The 19,149-nt window shown below is 35.1% G+C and overlaps 2 protein-coding genes across 5 annotated transcripts in view; both read right to left on the bottom strand.

The window, feature by feature from the left end:
• CASK (peripheral plasma membrane protein CASK) overlaps positions 1–19,149 on the bottom strand; it is a 155,349-nt gene that overhangs the window by 104,146 nt on the left and 32,054 nt on the right. The gene's annotated exons all lie outside the window — the stretch shown is intronic.
• LOC149908572 (kunitz-type serine protease inhibitor homolog calcicludine-like) lies at positions 2,327–3,698 on the bottom strand. Its single transcript, XM_090102160.1, has 2 exons — positions 3,605–3,698; positions 2,327–2,550 (listed from the first exon to the last, which is right to left on the bottom strand). The coding sequence occupies exons 1-2, from the start codon at positions 3,696–3,698 to the stop codon at positions 2,327–2,329; spliced, it is 318 nt and encodes a 105-aa protein (XP_089958286.1).

Here is a 19,149-nt window from a genome sequence, read left to right as displayed (position 1 = left end):
GCGTGAATTCATTAGCAATGGTATCGCTGTAGGAAGCTTCAATAGCTCCAACCGCATACGGTTATGTGCGTGTCAATCCCACTTTTGTGTTCGTCTGTTTGAGTTCGGGTCACGCGTGCTGAGTTTATCTTATTCAGATTTATGACCAGATCGTTGGACATGAAAGGCCAATTTCATTTGAGCATACCATTTATACAATTTATTCCCTAATGATTTTAGATGTTAATCTGTACGAAAAGTTATATACTTCTATGAAAATCCGTAAGGGGTTAAATCGGAAATTAGTTTCTAATTAGGTACAACAGTGAAGCCTCGGTAATGGCTTTTATTTGAAGTAGTTACTTGTTAATCCTAATAAAATCACGACTTTAAAATAAGTAGTAATTTCTTCACTTCTTGTCATGACGATCACAATTTACCAATGATTCGCATTTCTTAATATAACCAGTAATTCGTTTACAGATAATGAAATCCTATTTTCAAATACGCATTAATAATTCATTCGTTTTAAGCGGAAAATTGTCAATTAACCGAATTAATGTCGGCCATCCTTAAGTAAATTTAATTCAAAGATTCAACGTAGGTACTTATATAATTTGTTCGTTTATTAATAACGTTCTTACGTCGTTCGTTTAATATTGTTGAGAATATTAACTTTCCTCAATCATTTGCAACACAAACCAACTTTAAAATTATTCCGAGACGTAAAAGGAAATTGATGAAAGGATATGAAGTAAAATAACATACAAACATTTGACGCGTTCAGCTCAGTTAAGTATTCATAATAAAAAAAATCTAAAGCGTTTAACGCGAGCTAAATCGTTCATTCTCAACGCCATTTATATTGCAGCGTAAATATTCTAGTACAATTATGAAAGTAATCTCCAGCAGCGCTGTCAAGTGTAAAATATTTTTTCGAGCCAATTGAGGCGTTTTCTGTGTGAAAAAGAATACCCTCGTCTGCAATGAATTCGTGGCATTCGCGAGTGTTCAACGCGATAACGAAGCTTGTTTAAAAGGCGCAATAAGAAACCCACATACAATTCCCTTGCGCGTAAACAAATTAGAGAAATGGTGCGAGCCTCCGCTTCTAATTCGTGTGCTTAAATTTTGTCTTTGTTCCATATTTCGGATCTTAAATTAATTTTGGGGATAAGACGTGGGCAAAGATAATATTTACCTATGCCGATTCAAGTAATTTCAAACGAGAATAATTATCTGCTTTCTTAAGGACATTTAACAAAAATAATTAGACTATAATTGTATGTTATTTCTACGTATATTTCTGCACAGCTATAGAAACAGGAGCTGAATAAATGAAGTGTCGCTTCTTCTATTGGTGCAATATGTAATAATACTGTATGCTCTTTGATTTTACGCTAGTTACACAACCCGAACTTCATTCATGAATACTAATTTCATTGTAGTGTGTTATCGCACCGTGCGCGGAACACATCCTAGCTTAATAAATCTAACAAGGGTTACACTATAGAATTTTGATTTATTTGTATAGGCGTCCTTGGAGCTTCAATATGTTAAAAGGGCCTTGTAAATGTATCTTATCAGTATATATAATAAATCTACTTTCGTTTAACTCAACAAAATCAGAAGAATCAAGACTGATCACTACAATCAGAAGATATATATTAAGAAATACCTATATTTTTTTATTCATCAATCAATAACTTGTAATAACTTGTAACACTGTTAAGTAACAATTAATTTATCAGTAGTCTTTCACGTTAAAACTGTATTCCATCTATTTACTCAAAGAAAAAATAAACAACATAATGATCAGGTAGTTTTAGCGTTATATCTGCATTGCATATCTATCTTGTATTCATTAATTAGAATGGTTTACGAAACAAAAGCTCAGCATGAGTCCGCTCAGTTAAGACGGAACATGTCTCATGTAACCCAAAGGACAGTTTAATCAACAAGGGGTGCACGTCAGCAAATAGATACCTGGATGCATTGACGTCATATTTAAATAATGTTTATTTATGTCGCAGATCTATATTTACACTACCTGTTTTGATTGTAAGAATTAACGGCAGCAAAAAAAACTTTTGAAATGGAATATAATATGACCTAACCAAACTTCGACGCAGTTTTTGCTTGAATATTTAGTTGTAACACTATACGAAACCAAGATTAAACATTGGTATTTTATATTCAGATATATATCGAATATATTGTACGAGTATCATATAATAAATGGAATCGTAGATCAACATTCCTGGCGAGTTATATTTCCAACAGCCTCAAGGCAATTATTTAACTGAAACGAGATATGGTGATCAGCAAAATATATTGTTCTGTACATTTAAATTCTTCGACTTTTTTCACAATTTATGTAGCACGATGCTTGTGTCGTGAATCTGTTTTCGTTGCCCCCACATCCAGAATATATCATGGGCATACATTTCCTTCTAACTACGTCAAAGAACCACACGAAGAACATTCCTTCACAAGGGCCTTTGGACGGCACTTGGTAGCAGTAATAGGGCATATTCTTTAAACTCGAAGGGAACGGTCCGTCGTCGTATCCTAGAATGAAAACTCTTTGAAAAAAGAACACTAGTTCACATTGTTTGCAGGCTAATTTTCATTTGGAAGTGAAACTGTAATTTTTCTGTATTTTATTTTACGGGTTCAATTCAGTCTGAGTTCCTCTACGCAGTTCTTTTACATGTGAATAAATATCAAAGAATTGCCCGAAAATTCTAGAGAATAAAAAGGAACTCTTTTGTTGGAACTATCATTTAATACAGGCTAACGGTAAGCCCTTTTAAACATATTTAAGGCCGCTGTCACTATCTGAAATCAAGAAATGTTCGTAGTAATTTTATTGGGATATAAAATTATACTTATCATGAAAATACTTATCTCAAAAAATACTACCTTATGTCAAAATTTTGTTTTATTATTTTACGCAAGATAGAGATTAATCCCTCATAAAATATAACCTTATTAACTGTCAATATTTCCTGTGAAAGTAAAGTGAACATTATTTGGAAAGTACGTGTGGATAATCCAAGCCCACATAAAACAAAGTCACGTATTCCCGAGGCTCGAGAGCAAGGCTCGAGGTCGACACATTTGTTTCCCTGATCCAGACCTTACTCACTCTTTAGCCTTTTATATATTTCTAGACCAAAACTAATAGTTCACTACTAGCAATGCTTCCAAGTGTCTACAGGGATGAAAGGATTCCCCTTTATCTATACGTCTACTACGGTAATGCTCGAACAAAAAATAAAAGTATCCAAGCTAAAGTAGGCATAAATTATTATAATTCCTGAAGAGTTCCTTTGAAAATTGATTTATTCGCTGAAGCTAATTTAGCCTCTTGATTACAACGGGAATTCCGAGATTTTCTTATAAATTCTGACTTGAAACTCGTTTCATGAATGAGATTTCACGAGACGCTCTGATTTTTCATTCTTATTAAAATAACGTTTTAACAATGGTGAATAATGAAAAACGTAATTTACATTTACGTTATTTCTTTCGTCGACGAGATTGTGTGCAACAACCCTTTCTCTTTTTGTTCATAAATATTTTTATGAGAGCGTTTCTATTAAAGTCCAAAAATACTCACTGCCATGTTTCACGTAATCATGGTAGGAAAATGTTATTGCAACAGCCGAGAGGAGAATTATTGTACAAACAGCGCAGTTGGAGGCAACCGACATTTTCAGATCCAATATCTACTGAGCACGGCGCATCTCATATAATTGCACGAACCGCAATCAAACAGCGTTGCAATCAGAAACAATCAATGTTATATTGGTGTGGCCGTTTTATTATCCCTCTTTATGAATTTCTGATAACCGACGCGGTTATTTCTGTCTGTAAAAAATGGATTTTAAATTATATTTTTATGGACATATTCATTGTGAGGCAAGCAGTTTTCTAGTCAAAATTTAGTAGGATAGATAGTGACACAGAATTGCAGATAGTACCTGCATTAAAGATGGTACTTAAAATGTTAATTTAAGTACCTGAAAAACAGTTCAAGAAAATTAATTTCGTGCCTATAGACTAATCCGCGCCGTAATTAATTGCAAGATAAGATACATTGTGTTTTTTAATTAAACTTGTGATTGTAAAATTAAAAAAATAAATAAAATAATAACTGTTCCCAGTAATCAGAATTAATCCGTTATTTGCTTTATTCATATTGTGAAGAAATTCAATTATTATTTTAAATTAAAATTTTAACAAGAATAGGTACTTATGTGAATCGGCATAAAGTTTATAACGATCATTTCACCCGATTTATACATATTAAGTTTTTTCTTACGTTACTACTCCTACTCAATTAAAGTAAAATACTAATAATACTGCTTATAGATTATTTGAGTTCTTCTTACAAAGATTTAATAAGATTGAATCCTTTGAACGCAATATGAAGAAAATAATTTGATACGTAGGCATATTAGTTCAAGAGAAAGTCGTGTTTAGTCCAACAATGTGACAACATTGTATATTAAATGTGTCTACACAATGTAGGTCGCGCCTAGGCGTCAAGGCTCCGTTAAAATTCCTGCAATAAACGGAGAATGAAATTACCAGGCTTTAAATCTCCCGGCCAACAAGCGGCAGAGAACTGACGCCTTCAGGCACGACTAATTGCTACGAGAAAACGTGCTATTTGTTAAACATAACTACTTATTTATATCACTAGTGTTTAACTACTTGAAGCATTATTAAGTCAGGCCCTGTGATCTTCAGAGAATTTTCTATTCATAAGAATTGAATTTTAACTGAAGCAAGCGTTATTTTTAATCATCCATACAAAAGCCTCCTACTCACTGTCATATTCTTTGATACCCGTACTTTGAATATGATAAAATATCCTCCAACATTATTAAATATTGGCCCAGTTCCACAAAGTTGTACCTTCACGTGTGACCGTTAGTAACTGTCCTCCCCCACATTCACTAACAGCGACCTAACTTTGGCAATTACCTATTCAATTTTCATTGTTTCTAGCTGACGTAATGAAAATTTCCCGTCCTTCGCAACCAAGCAATCGATTCAATTTATTACAATCTTCGTTCATCTCTTTATGTGAGCAATCGATTTATCGTCCCTACAATCTCTTTCAATTATGGTTGCAGGTTTACTACATGTTTTAAGATTATAAAAACATTTCTAAAATTTGAATAATATGAAGCACATTGTTTCATATTCAAGCCAGACAACTAAGCTTACCCGAACAGCTAAGAATGTTAGTTAAAGATGCAGCGAGTTTATTTTAGCCGGGTTATAACTACAGGAGTTGTTAAACCCCTTAATTTATAAAACTCACGAGCTAAGCGCAATATTAAACAATGAGAACATTAAATGTAAATGATATAGCGAAAGTTAAAGAGCCGTGAGACTGAAGTCATTACGAGAATATTATACTTAAACCTTATTAATTGCGTTGAGTATTAACGTGAATATACAGGGTGTACCAAAAAGTAGTGATGAACGGAAGCTGAGAGGTAGAGGACCTAGAGGGCTATCCGAATCACCCCCATGTATGTTATGCGATTTTTCGTATTTTCGGAGTTATGACGTTTTTTTTCAATTTTTCACCTATCGCCGAGTACGATGATATTTTCACTCATGCTGACGTCAATGATTGCGGAAGATGCTTGATTTTTTTTGTGTGCTAAGCTGAAAGATAGGCCAATTCAGTATGGTATCATTTACTATCGTTAGATCTTTGAATGGAATAAAAAAAAGAATTAAATGGCAAGAAAGATAAAATTACCCAATATGTTCACCACTTTAAGGGCCCGTAAAAAAATAAAATCACATAAAAAAAGTTTTCCGTTTGACTTTTAAAAACTTGCTCTATCTATCAGATAGCTACCCTGAAAATTTCATTTAATTATTCAGAAGGCTTCAATCGAAAAATTTAAATCTAAATGTGGTAAGTGCAAAAATTGAATTAACTTGATGATCATTAAAACCAATAAATAGGTGTTTAATTACCAGAATTTTTTAAAATAACCCCGCTGTTGCTCAATGCAAGTGCGACATCACCGTAAAAAGTTGTCTTTTAAATGTCTGAATGCCCTTTTATCATTTTTAATGGTTTCTTCTGCTACTATGAATTTCCGGGTTATTTCGTCCAAATTGTGGCATTTTCTCAAGTAGCCGAGGTCTTTTTAGTATTCCCATTGAAACAAATCAATGGGGTTTAGGTCGAGGGACCGTGGAGGCCAGGCTTTAAGGCAGGCATCACCGGCGCATGCGCAGGCTGCAACGACCAATCCATCTTTCAGGGTATCTTTGCCCTTTAGCCTGGCCTGCACGGTCCCCGGACATAAACCCTATTGATTTTTTTCCTTGGGGATACTACAAAGACGAGAGACTGCCACAATTTGGACGAAATAACCCGGAAATTCATAGTAGCAGAAGAAACCATTAAAAATGATAAAAGGGCATTCAGACATTTAAAAGACAACTTTTTACGGTGATGTCGCACTTGCATTGAGCAACAGCGGGGTTAATTTAAAAATTTCTGGTAATTAAACACCTATTTATTGGTTTTAATGATCATCAAGTTAATTCAATTTTTGCACTTACCACATTTTGATTTAAATTTTTCGATTGAAGCTTTCTGAATAATTAAATGAAATTTTCAGGGTAGCTATCTGATAGATAGAGCAAGTTTTTAGAAGTCAAACGGAAAACTTTTTTTATGTGATTTTATTTTTTTACGGGCCCTTGAAGAGGTGAACATACTGGGTAATTTTATCTTTCTTGCCATTTAATTCTTTTTTTTATTCCATTCAAAGATCTAACGATAGAAAATGTTACCATACTGAATTGGCCTATCTTTCAGCTTAGCACACAAAAAAAATCAAGCATCTTCCGCAATCATTGACGTCAGCATGAGTGAAAATATCATCGTACTCGGCGATAGGTGAAAAATTGAAAAAAACGTCATAACTCCGAAAATACGAAAAATCGCATAACATACATGGGGGTGATTCGGATAGCCCTTTAGGTCCTCTACCTCTCAGCTTCCGTTCATCACTACTTTTTGGTACACCCTGTATATCTCGAATCTTGAACAATCCAGCTTAAGTTATATTACATTTGAAATAAACATATCAAACAGAATTTGACGGTGAACATAAAAGTGTACTAAAATACCGCGTCTTTCCAAACTATTAGACTGGGGTAAAAGCCTTTAAAAATAATGAAAAGATAAAAAAAATCGCAGTCGGATGAAACCCATTAGAAAAGGAGGGGAACATGATGAAAATAAAAGGAAAAATAAATTACGGTCAATCCGAGTTCGGGAAGTGGGAGGGGGGAGCTTTTAAGAGAAAAAAATGGTTTCTCTCGATTTCCGACAAAACTACAAGTCCTACAGAAAAAAGTTCAATGGCAAAGTTGTAGGAAATTAAAGGTTCTACAACTTTTGTATTCACAATTTTTTCACATAACCTCAAAATTTAGGTGAAAAATTCAAAAAACCAAGTTTTTGGTCTTTTATTTTTATCTACTTCAAAATTTATTGTTTTTCTACGAAATTTGGTGGAAACTTACTTTATTATGTCCCAAATACACTGTTATTTATTTGATTGAAAATATTTATATTTTCGCCTTATTTTGAATTAATACCAAAAAAACAACCTAATTTTCAATCGAAAAGTCGCCCGTCAAAATATCAGCTTTTTTCAAAAACTTGGCGTGCCTTTTATTCATTGAAATCTCTACTTTCATATGGTGTAAAAAAAATAAACACCACCATAGTAAATGTTCTCAGGAAATGCATACAAACAGTGTGATAATGAGCTTTTACTAAATCAGGCACACTTCTCGAACTCTATATCTTCTCTTGTATCGGCTTTTCGGTAATAATTCAAAAGAAAAATAATTATCTGTTCTAAGTTTAATATTTTACAGCATATTCAAAAGCAAAATGATGTCGATAAAAACATTTCAGGTAGTTCGAGAAGTGTGCCTGATTTAGTAAAAGCTAATTTTCACACTGTTTGTATGCATTTCCTGAGAACATTTACTATGGTGGTGTTTATTTTTTTTACACCATATGAAAGCAAAGATTTCAATAAATAAAAGGCACCCCAAGTTTTTGAAAAAAGCTGATATTTTGACGGGTGACTTTTCGATTGAAAATTAGGTTGTTTTTTTGGTATTAATTCAAAATAAGGCGAAAAAATAAATATTTTCAATCAAATAAATTACAGTGTATTTGGGACATAATAAAGTAAGATTTCACCAAATTTCGTAGAAAAACAATAAATTTTGAAGTAGATAAAAATAAAAAACCAAAAACTTGATTTTTTGAATTTTTCACCAAAATTTTGAGGTTATGTGAAAAAATTGTGAATACTAGAGTTGTAGATCTTTTTATTATCTACAACTTTGCCATTGAACTTTTTTCCGTAGGACTTGTAGTTTTGTCGGGAATCGAGAGAAACCATTTTTTTCTCTTAAAAGCCCCCCCCTCCCACTTCCCGAACTCGGATTGACCGTAATTTATTTTTCCTTTTATTTTCATCATATTCCCCTCCTTTTCTAATGGGTTTCATCCGACTGCGATTTTTTTTTGTTTCAAAAATTATCTACTCTAGTCTATATACAAGGACAGTACGCAAAGGTTTGAAACTAATCACGTATAGATTAGAAATAACTTTTTTACAAAGTTCTTCCAATCTATACAACAGCAGTACGCAAATACTCGCGTATGCTTTGTAGTGAAGTAAGTAAGAATAGCGCTCCAAAATATACAGCGCCAGTACGCATGCAGACTAATCGTGTATGTTTCGGAGTAAGCGCGGCGTCTTTCCATTGCTCGCGTTTATATTATTGTATTGCTGTTTTGAAATCTATTATTAAAATGCATGTGTATTGTGGATATAATGTTGCGTACTGATCGTATATTTTTGTATCGAGGATGCTTGTGTCTTCGTTCCCGACTATACTACACGACTTACAATTGACAATAGTGCTAAAATGTAAGAATCTAATAAGTCCAGAAGAAGACGGTTGCGAGGCGACGGAGCCCCGCTTCGCGGGGCTCATATTTTTTTTTAAGCTTACCTATTACCTAATAATATTTTTATTCCATATTTTACTGAATCAATCAAGAAGAATAAAAGTAGATAGATATAGCTGTACAAGTCTTTGATTGCCTATATATTTATTATTTCGCCCAAGCGTAAGTGGTGTAGTCGCTATATTTAGTTATACATATTTTGCGTACTAATCGTGTATAGTTTGGAACGAAGAAGCAAGCATCCGCGTTACAAAGTATACACGATCAGTACGCAAAATTCGTGTATATATTGTAATAACAAACTTAAAAACAGCATTACAAAGTATACACGAGCAGTTTCCTATGGTTGCGTTCTGGCTATGTATAGTTTGGAAATACGCCTAAAATACCATACTATTCTAATAGACATTAAAACGTTCATAAGCTTTCATACGTGTTAATCCAATTATTTTCAGAGAGAACAGAATATTAAAAATCTAATATGAATAAGTGAATGGAAACAAATAAAACAACACATATTATCTCTATTCGCATAATTGCTACTGATGCAAATAAAATTGATGCAACAGAGCGGAATTTTGCTGTTTATTTTTTATTCATATAAACGTATTACATTGAAGTCCCTTTAAAACAATTTTCATTGGAAAACTGCATTTGCTTGATTAAAATATTTTAATATGAAATGTGTCCCATTTATTGTGCTCGGTCAATATTCAATTTGTTTTGTATTATAAAAACAAGAAATATCGATTTTTTCAATAACTTCTGTGTACTAATATTACGTAGCTTTTATGTCAGAGTAATAATATAGACCGGGAGATACTGACACAAAATTTCGAGTCATTTGTAACAGGATGGCGGTTCTACAGGGTTCTTAGTACGCAATGACAAAAAGAAAAAAACCGGCCAAGTGCGAGTCGGGCTCGCGCACAAAGGGTTCCGTAGCAGCAAATATAATAAATTACAGTTAAATCAACCTATCTCAAAAACTATAAGAGATACTTTGATCAAACCAAAAATCGTTGAAAGAGTTAATTAGCATGCATCACCTCTATTTTTTTTAGAATTTTATACCCCGTAGTTATAAAAATAGAGGGGGGGGGACATACTTTTTACGACTTTGAGAGCTGATATCTCAAAAACCGTTCACTTTAAGAAAAATGTTTTTTAGAAAACTTTATATCATTTTAAAAGACCTTTCCATTGATACCCCACACGGGTATGTACATCGAAAAAAAAAATTTCATCCCTCAGTTACATGTATGGGGGGCCCCACCCCCAATTCTTTTTTTTACTATTTAGTGTCATATTTTTGTAGCGGTTCATACAACACATATTCCCATCAAATTTCATCACTGTAGTACTTATAGTTTCCGAGTAAATCGGCTGTGACAGACGGACAGACGGACAGACGGACAGACGGACATGACGAAACTATAAGGGTTCCGTTTTTGCCATTTTGGCTACGGAACCCTAAAAATGATGGTGTGAACGCTGGTACCGGCGGCTTAGTCGCGTGGGCGTTAGTCGAACTCGTCGGAAAATAGCGAAAGTCAAACGATTTGTAACAGTATGGCACTTATTTTTCCTGTAAGTTTGAGGATCAACGAATATAAATACAAAATTTCAAAGATCTAGGTGTTGGAAATCTTCACTTATATAAATTAATACTAAATTAATTTTTCAAGTATGACAGCACTTTTTCCCCCTACTAGAAGTATGGCAAATATAATAATGGTCACATTTTATCAAATACTCTCCAAAAATCCAAATGCAATACTGGTACAAAAAGTTTGGCGAAATAAATTTTTTTTGCAGATTTTCGGCGGTATGGCGACCATTTGGAATCGTCCGAAAAGTATGGCATGGCGATTTTCGTAAATGGCTGCACGACGATGGTTACCTGTGCAAAAGTTAGCCTGGTACAAATGGTTGAATAATTGTTTAATTTAAATCAACATATTCGCGTCGGTATGGCGGGCTGTAAGTCACACCGGAAAAGTATGGCATGACACTACCGCCTACTTCTTTTTTATGGGCTATCAGTAAATACTAAAATTTTTGTGTTACAAATCGTTTGACTTTCGCTATTTTTCCGACGAGTTCGGCTAACGCCCACGCGACTAAACCACCGATACCAGCGATCACACCATCATTTTTCTTTTTATCATTGCGTACTAAGACCCCTGTAGAACCGCCATCCTGTTACAAATGACTCGAAATTTTGTGTCAGTATCTCCCGGTCTAATAACAAAATCATTACTGAAAATATCGATTCATGAACAATAAATCTGCGCAATTATTCATAGACCAGCATCCACCAGCTGTAATTTAAAAATCTGATTTTCCCGCTTCTAAGACTACACGTGATAAATTTTCATAAAAAAGCGATCCACATCATACTTTATACAGATAAAAACACTCGCTACTCATAAGTTATAACGGAAAAAAGTAAGTTGTATGAGTTGGAAACTCATAAGTAACATATGATTTACCTTTACTCTTTGTAGGATTACTTCATACCTTCACTTTGTGATACGTATACGTAGGTACGTTTAGTTTTTTTATTGTGCGCGAGGGGGTAACTTATCGTACCAAGAATGATTAGTTCTGTGAATTTGATAATGTACCGAAGATAAAAATATATGATGAAATGATCTCTGCTGAATAGTTTTTACTTTTTTGTAGTTGTATTGTTATTATAATTTTATTCTGAAACCTGCAACAACATAATTTTCATCTGATTTGCAAGTGTACATTATGAGTTTTTTGTAGTTGTTTTTGAAACGTTGTTGTATCGACAATCATTATTACAGTAGACTAATTGAATGACGCATTCATTGAGTTTTTACCTGAGAACCTCCAGAACAGAATAACAACCACACATCTTAATTTTAATATCACTCCCCAAAAAAATAAATGATACTATAAATCTAATTCGAACATAATGCTTACATAAATACATCATCCCCTCACATTACGTATACATTATGAAGTAGATCACATCAATCAAGACCAGCTGCGGCGCGTGACAATGTTGTCACGATACTATTGGAAGTTGCTAATAATTCTTGGCAGGGGTAAAATTATGGTAAATTGCACGCATTTTTATATTACTGAGATTACAGGTGACACTGAGTGAATTTGAATGATTAACAACGTGAATTTTCGTGTTCTTAGAAGCTGATTATGTCAGTACAGATTTTGGTTACAATTGTAATTGTATAGTGAAAAAAATAGAAGCACTTAAATGAACGATTATAGAATAGACATTAAACATTCTAATTGTGTTATAGTCAAATATAATTTATTGTAATAGAAATCACAGCACTAATCCGATTTGAATGCATGCTTTGCTATTGAATTTTTAATGAACTATTATCGCGACCAATGTCAATGGGTTTCTACATTTCTTTATTTTTAAGAACATTGGATTGTAACGGTATTCGATATAAATAATTTATGGCAAGTTATCAGATCTTAGTATTAAGTGCTTTTTAATCTTACCACTCTATCCCATCTTAGAATTATATCCAAGATTATAACACGCATTAAATGTACTTTATGACTCGCTTCAACCTCCATAAAGCGGAAACGACTCATTCAAATATGAATAATCGTTCAATTTATTTTTTGTCCTTTCCGAGTTATCAAGTTACTCGTATATTTGATATCTGCCGATGAGTACTTTGTAAAACATATATTAATGAGTTTATTTAAACTCTAGTTAAAAAGGTTCAAATAAGTAAGATATAATATGTAATTTAAGACATTTTGCCTAACATATATAACAGCTAAATAACATAATATATTTTAAATCTGTAGAGGTTAGTCACTAAATGCCACTAAATGTGACTTTCAGTGTTCTCTTTTATTTACTCCGTCGTATTCACACGGTGTTTAGTGTTATTTCGACTGTGAAAATAGATTGTAGGCTAAATTAATCGTCCTAAAGGATTTATTCCGTAAGTAGATTTAAATTCAGTGAATCATTATTTACTCCACAGTCCACACATTCCACGCAGCCTACTGTAACCGCGACCGCCATAGTTCGCTAAGCGAAAAGTGGTTTACTAATGTGCGACCACAAATTGAAATAACTGTATCTATAGGTACGGTTCAATCTGTGTGCGAACATTCACGGAAATAAGACTGCAGCAAATATACCTGTATATTATGTACTGATTACTATAGAAATAATATACCTGTATATTATGTACTGATACTAACGAAAAGAACTGATCTGAATATTACTGAAAAAACAAGTGAGAAAGGCGACGACGTAAAGTTAGTGGAACAAACCTGTGCATGAGCAGCGCAGTACTCCGGCGTGGGCTGTCGGAAGGGGCTGTGCACCGGGCAGGAGAGCGGCTGCGCGTGCTGCAGGTGGTGCGCGTGCGCGTGCGCGTGGTGCGCGTGGTGCGCGTGCGGGCCGTGCGGCAGGTGGCGGTGCGGCATGCGCGGCGCGTGGCGGGCGCACAGGTGCGTCGAGCTGCCATGGTGCTCCGCGAGCGACAGCGTCGAGCAGGACGGCCGCCAGTACCCTCCCTCCTCCATCTCAGGCCCGGGGGGGCATCGCGCTGCGCCACAGCATGCGCAGCGCCTTGTGCACGTCAGCGCATGACGCCTCGCCTCGTGCGGGCACCAGTCCTCGCGCTCGCGGCCCGACACCCTTTCCGCTGCCCTGTACCGTTCACGCTAGCGTCTCCGACGCGAACGCCACCAACCGCGCATCGTACCATCCGACCCGACACTGAATTTTATGCGTTCGTTTACGCTTAACACACTGCACTGCACTTCGAATTGCTCGATTTACAAATTACGAAATCCGCATCTTAAAAAAAATGAATCGATCACTATTCTATTATTGCTGACGATGTCGATCTCTTTAAATATGCGCTCGAGTTGGCTCAAAATTTTGAACTTATCGCTTTGTGGGGTTAAATTGATAACATATTTCAACTAACGTATGCGACTTCTTCCAAGTAGGTTATACAAAACAAGCCAACGGCCTTGTCCCGATAAAAGTGGGTCACACATATTTAAGGCCACCATTTTTACATTAAAAGTAGATAACAACAAAAGTTTAAAGAAAATATTCACGTCAAGAGAACGCAAAATTCACAAAACGTAAGAAATTAAGATTTATAAGAATGGAATGAACTAGTCGGTCTGTTAATATTGTATAAAGCTTTGCGAATAAAATTCTCGAGGAGTGTAAAACCAAATCCCTGAGCAGCTTCGTGCCTAGGATCGTAAAACGTTAAAAATTCATTTCTAAGTGGTGGATATCACGCACGTCAGTTACGGACAAAAGCGTTAGTCGTAGATACTTGAGTGCGGATAGCAAAAAAGGGATCTCACGTGTTTGAGGAGCAGCGTAGTGGAATAATGGGGTAGGTGCAGAATTACAGCCCCAGAGGTACTCGCTTATACTGCGGTGAGCCATGTTGAGTTTCAACGGGAAATGTTTGGCTGATTAATTCAGTTTCTCGTCTCTTGTTACTCCCCATGGAGCAAACGAAACAAGAAAGATAATCGAGATCGAAATTCCTATTCAATCGTCTTAATGTTGTTCGAATTTCAATGAGTGCAAGTCTTGACCTTGTTTGGATAGAAAATTGGCAAGATGATGCGGTTTGTATACGATATTCATTTTTAGTTTTTATTTTATTTTATTTTTTAAGCAATTAACATCAATATTTAGCCATAAATTAAATGATGGAGTGTAAATACAAAACGTGCAAATTTTAAACTTGGATACACATTACTTTCTCGATGTGCCTTCCGTTCATTTTATGAGGTTGATTCGAAAAACCCATAAACACGCCTAATCACGTTCAAACAATGTTACTCAGCAAATCTTTATAATTAATTAATTAACTTGCTTATGCAAAAACACTGGTAGTCTGAGTTTAACCAGACATAGGGGAATGTTTTTAATTCTTCCCAGTCAGGCCTGAAGCGGAAGAAGAATGGGTTATTGCGCCCTACATTAATTTCCCGGGAGGTCGCAAACATAAAATATTCAAGTCGTGCACTATAAGGGCATTCGTTAGAGCACGTTTTAATTGGCGCCCGGAAAAATTTAAGCCTTGTCCTGAGCCGGATTATCGACCGAGTTCGGCAATTATCCATTAACAAAGGTGGAGGTTTATCCCGAACTTGAGATCCCATTATTTATATGAAAATATCATAATACAGCACGGATGAGCTTTGTATTAAATTTCGTCATTACCGATAGTTATACCTATTTCAATAGATACATTTCAGATTTAAAATAGATGTTATATTTGAAACAATTTGAAATATTAAAATCTCAATTCAATTAGGAATATGAATATTTATTATTTCCGTGCTTTGATAAATAATAAATTGCTCGAGATACATTTTGTTTATTATAAAATTGTGCAACACAAAGCACAGCTCTCTAATCCAGCTATTATGTAGTATAATAATAAATATTAAAAGCTAGTTATTATTTCGAAGCAGCAGCTGTGGTCTTTGTATTTTCTTAAATAAGGAACAAAAGCTAATCTTAAAAGGATTAATTTATTATCACTTAATGTTGACTTGGTGAGTCTTAAAAATGGAAATGAAGAAGATTAGAGATACTGTTTTCAATTATCCAAAAATCTTTCGCCAGTTCGCGACTTCGGGGTTGATTTCGATAATTAAAAGAAGTTGAAACGATCACAACTTTAGACAATTGCGATCATGAATATGAAAGACCTGAGTTGGAATCAGTGCCAGAACGTGAAATAAATAAGGTTTACAGATCGCTTTCTGCTGCAGTCCAGAATTGGGTCAGTGGGTCATCAGTTCGGAATCCCCTGTCATAGAATGAGGTACTGCAGAGCTAAACGGATTTACATCAGCTGTTGCCGAATTCTCTTAACAGGGCCGAAAAATGTCAACCGACGCCCGCTTGCCGCTTGAACACACATACGATATAGGTATGCTCTCATCTTATAAGGAAACAATGCAAAAATTTAATAAATTGATTTTTGTTACTTGGACCATGACCCGAATCAATTTACAATAAAGATAACAACATGATATTCATTTCATAAAAACGCTTAGTCCTCTTTACATACTAAAACTTTAGGAGAACGTAAATCGTGTATGTGTCTGATGGTCGTGTGATGGTCTTGAATATTTAACCCTCATAAAGTTTTATATTTTATAGGTTTTCCTATCCACGATCTCGGTTGTATAGGATAATGAAAATAAATCATGCCTACTTGCCGCTGTATTATAAAGATACGAGTTCATGATAGTCACAAAGCCGGCCACAGTAACTGTGTGAGGGTTGAGTCAACAAGCCCTAATGGAAACATAATACGGAGAGGATGTAGGAAATCTCTGTTCGAAGATACAAAATGTAAAACAATGCGGTGAGTTCTCTTTATATCTTGTTGGATCAAAAATCTTTGCGAGCTGAGTCATGCATATATGGATTTTATAAAGAAAAATGGCGTGGGATTTGTAAGTGAAGAGACGCACGAGAAAGATTCATTTACATCGTTTTACTGTCGTATTACCATTATATTTACGTTTTTATATCATTTCTCAGTGGATTAATGCTGTGCTTACGAAGCTTTTAATGATATAATATTCTGAATTAGCAAAGATTTAAGCAATAACAAAATAAATGTTCCATTACACGACTCATTAGAGACGTGAACACCTTAACAGCATTGTCATTAAAACTTATTTTTACAACTTCACATAAAAGACACATTTTACGTATATTACGAAGTGGATCATCCTCAGCAATGAGCAAAATGGGTCATGGTCGCGTTAGGTAAACGTCCCCATTTTGCCTTTTCACGGCGAACCTCAAATAATACTCCTAACAAGGAAACAATTCCCCTTCTTTATGCATAAAAAAATGAATTGGATAAAAAAGAAAAATCCTTTGCTGGATTACTGAAAACCATCTTACTTAGCGATGGCTTGTTACAATTACGTTCTCCGAAATTTTGGAAGCATTTCCAGTGAAATTCTATTAAGATATGAACAATTTTTCGGGCTTCGAAATTTTTACCCGCAGTACAAGCCTTAGACAGAGAACTAAGCCAATTTAATCCGACAAACGGGTCCGCTTGCGCAAAGTAAATCCTTTTCAATTTCTCGAACACTTATCGCATGGACTGGGTACTTAGTTGCGGCGAGCGAGAGGATAATTCTGCGGCTTGCAAAGTGCAAATATTATAATACAGCTCTATTCTGCGATATACGTATAAATAACTATATTGGAACCTACTCAAGGCCAAATAGATCGATAAAACAATGGAATAATTTACCCCGGTCCCGACAAAATTGAAATTCAAACGAGAGGCTGCCATTAGATTACTTCAGTGAAATGTATCAACGAAAGCTCCCATGAAGAGGGTAAGGTAATGAGGTTATACATTTGCGAAGTGAATTTAATTTCAGAGGTTGATTTTAACAAAGATTAATTTGCAAAATTCAGATTTTCGAAAACAAAGGATGATCGCTAAGATCAGGAACATCGAATAGGCGGACAATATACGCTGTTCAGTTCTAATAACTAGGAAAGGATTAAAGCAGTAACAGGGGTTTACGGACTATTCGATGTATAGACTGAAATCGACAAAGACGGTTCCAAATGTCAAGAGCTTGCCAACTGGCAGAATTATCGCACACTAGCTGAATAAACTTTGGCTGGAAATCCATTGTACAGCACGATACATCACAATAATAGACAGTTAAACAAGCATTTATTTGTCTTAGATTCCAGATAGATCTAATGCTATGATCAAAAGGGTGCAATAAACATTATATTCATGATAAATACAGAAGCGGAATAAATAGGAGCTGAAATAAAAGGTATCCATCTAACGAGACATTTGATTGGCGCGCACATCAATCAACCCGCATCAGCTATCTTCCACGACCTCCAGACAAGTCAGGTGAATCGTGTCATAAAATTTTACGATTCGCATCGCCAACTGCCGTAATTGTATTCTAATGTCGCGAAAATGCTTCGGAATAATTGCGTTAAAGCGCACAATTAATACGGTGAAAGAGATCGACATGTGTTTTTATTGGGGTTCGATATCGATTCGGATGGGGTGTGATTACTTACAATGTTGAAAGTGTCACGTTTATTGTCACTATTTGGTTAGTTGATAAAGCGGTTAGCTGAGGGAGAGACGGATACGTGGTAGTGCGCGCTCCCCGCGGCGTCGACTGGCGGCCGACCGGGGCGTTTGAGGCTGCGCGAGCCGTCCGCCCCCGCCTTCATTCACTCACACGTACCCAGGAGGCCTAGCTTATAACAGCCGGACTTTAATGCGGCATGTGCCGCTATCTTACAAAAATGAATATGCGTGCCACGAGATTTAAAAACATTATCCGGTAGGGCGATATAAAAAGAAGACGAGTTTTTTAATGTTTTACAGTTCATTAAATTTTACAGCCTTGTATCGAATATGACGATAAAGCGCCTACGTAAAAAGTTGAGTAGATAAAATAATTTCGTTCCTAGTCGTACACTTAAAATGTAAATATAAGAGATGATTCGTTGCATCGTTAGATAATTAAATTAAATTAGTAAATAGTAATGTAATATTTCGAGGTTAGGCAGCTTTAGGCAGGTTTTATAATTATCGGTAAACCATATCACATTTCTAACACAATCATTTTGAAATAAATTTATTGTTCGATAAAGCTAGATAATTGATTCCAGTTTATTATTACTTTTAATTCATTCATGATTATCCATTGAAATCCATTGATTTCCATGATATATATTTTATACCACAAGAAATATAGCATCATTAGAACTGAGAAACAGTATCATAAACGAATAAAAAATAAACGATACTACAAATTTTGTTCAAACAAAATACGAATCTATGCGAAGAACTAATGTAAAACTGGGTGGAAGTTGAAAACAATGAAACGAAGTGTGAATTTATTTTCCGCTGCTCTTCTACGACACGAATTATTCATCATCTATTTTCATAAACTATTGAATGCATTTGCGTTATGGTTTTACCGTATAATATCAAGCCGTTGCATATATTCATGCGAGTTTAAAAAACAAAGTGTTTCGCTACATCTTTTTGAACAAAAATACA

The sequence above is a fragment of the Colias eurytheme genome, chromosome 5 (assembly GCF_061535395.1).
Source record: "Colias eurytheme isolate Ceu_HAF_F1 chromosome 5, ilColEury1 Martin Lab GWU primary, whole genome shotgun sequence".
Classification (NCBI taxonomy): Eukaryota; Metazoa; Arthropoda; class Insecta; order Lepidoptera; family Pieridae; genus Colias; species Colias eurytheme.
This window is presented reverse-complemented; position numbering and strand designations above follow the sequence as displayed.

Excerpts from the sequence above, each read along its gene's own strand:
- LOC149908572 (XM_090102160.1), bottom strand. The coding sequence starts at position 3,698 with ATGTCGGTTGCCTCCAACTGCGCTGTTTGTACAATAATTCTCCTCTCG. Across the intron at positions 2,551-3,604 it reads TGATTACGTGAAACATGGCA|GATACGACGACGGACCGTTC; the intron begins GTGAGTATTTTT and ends TTTTCATTCTAG.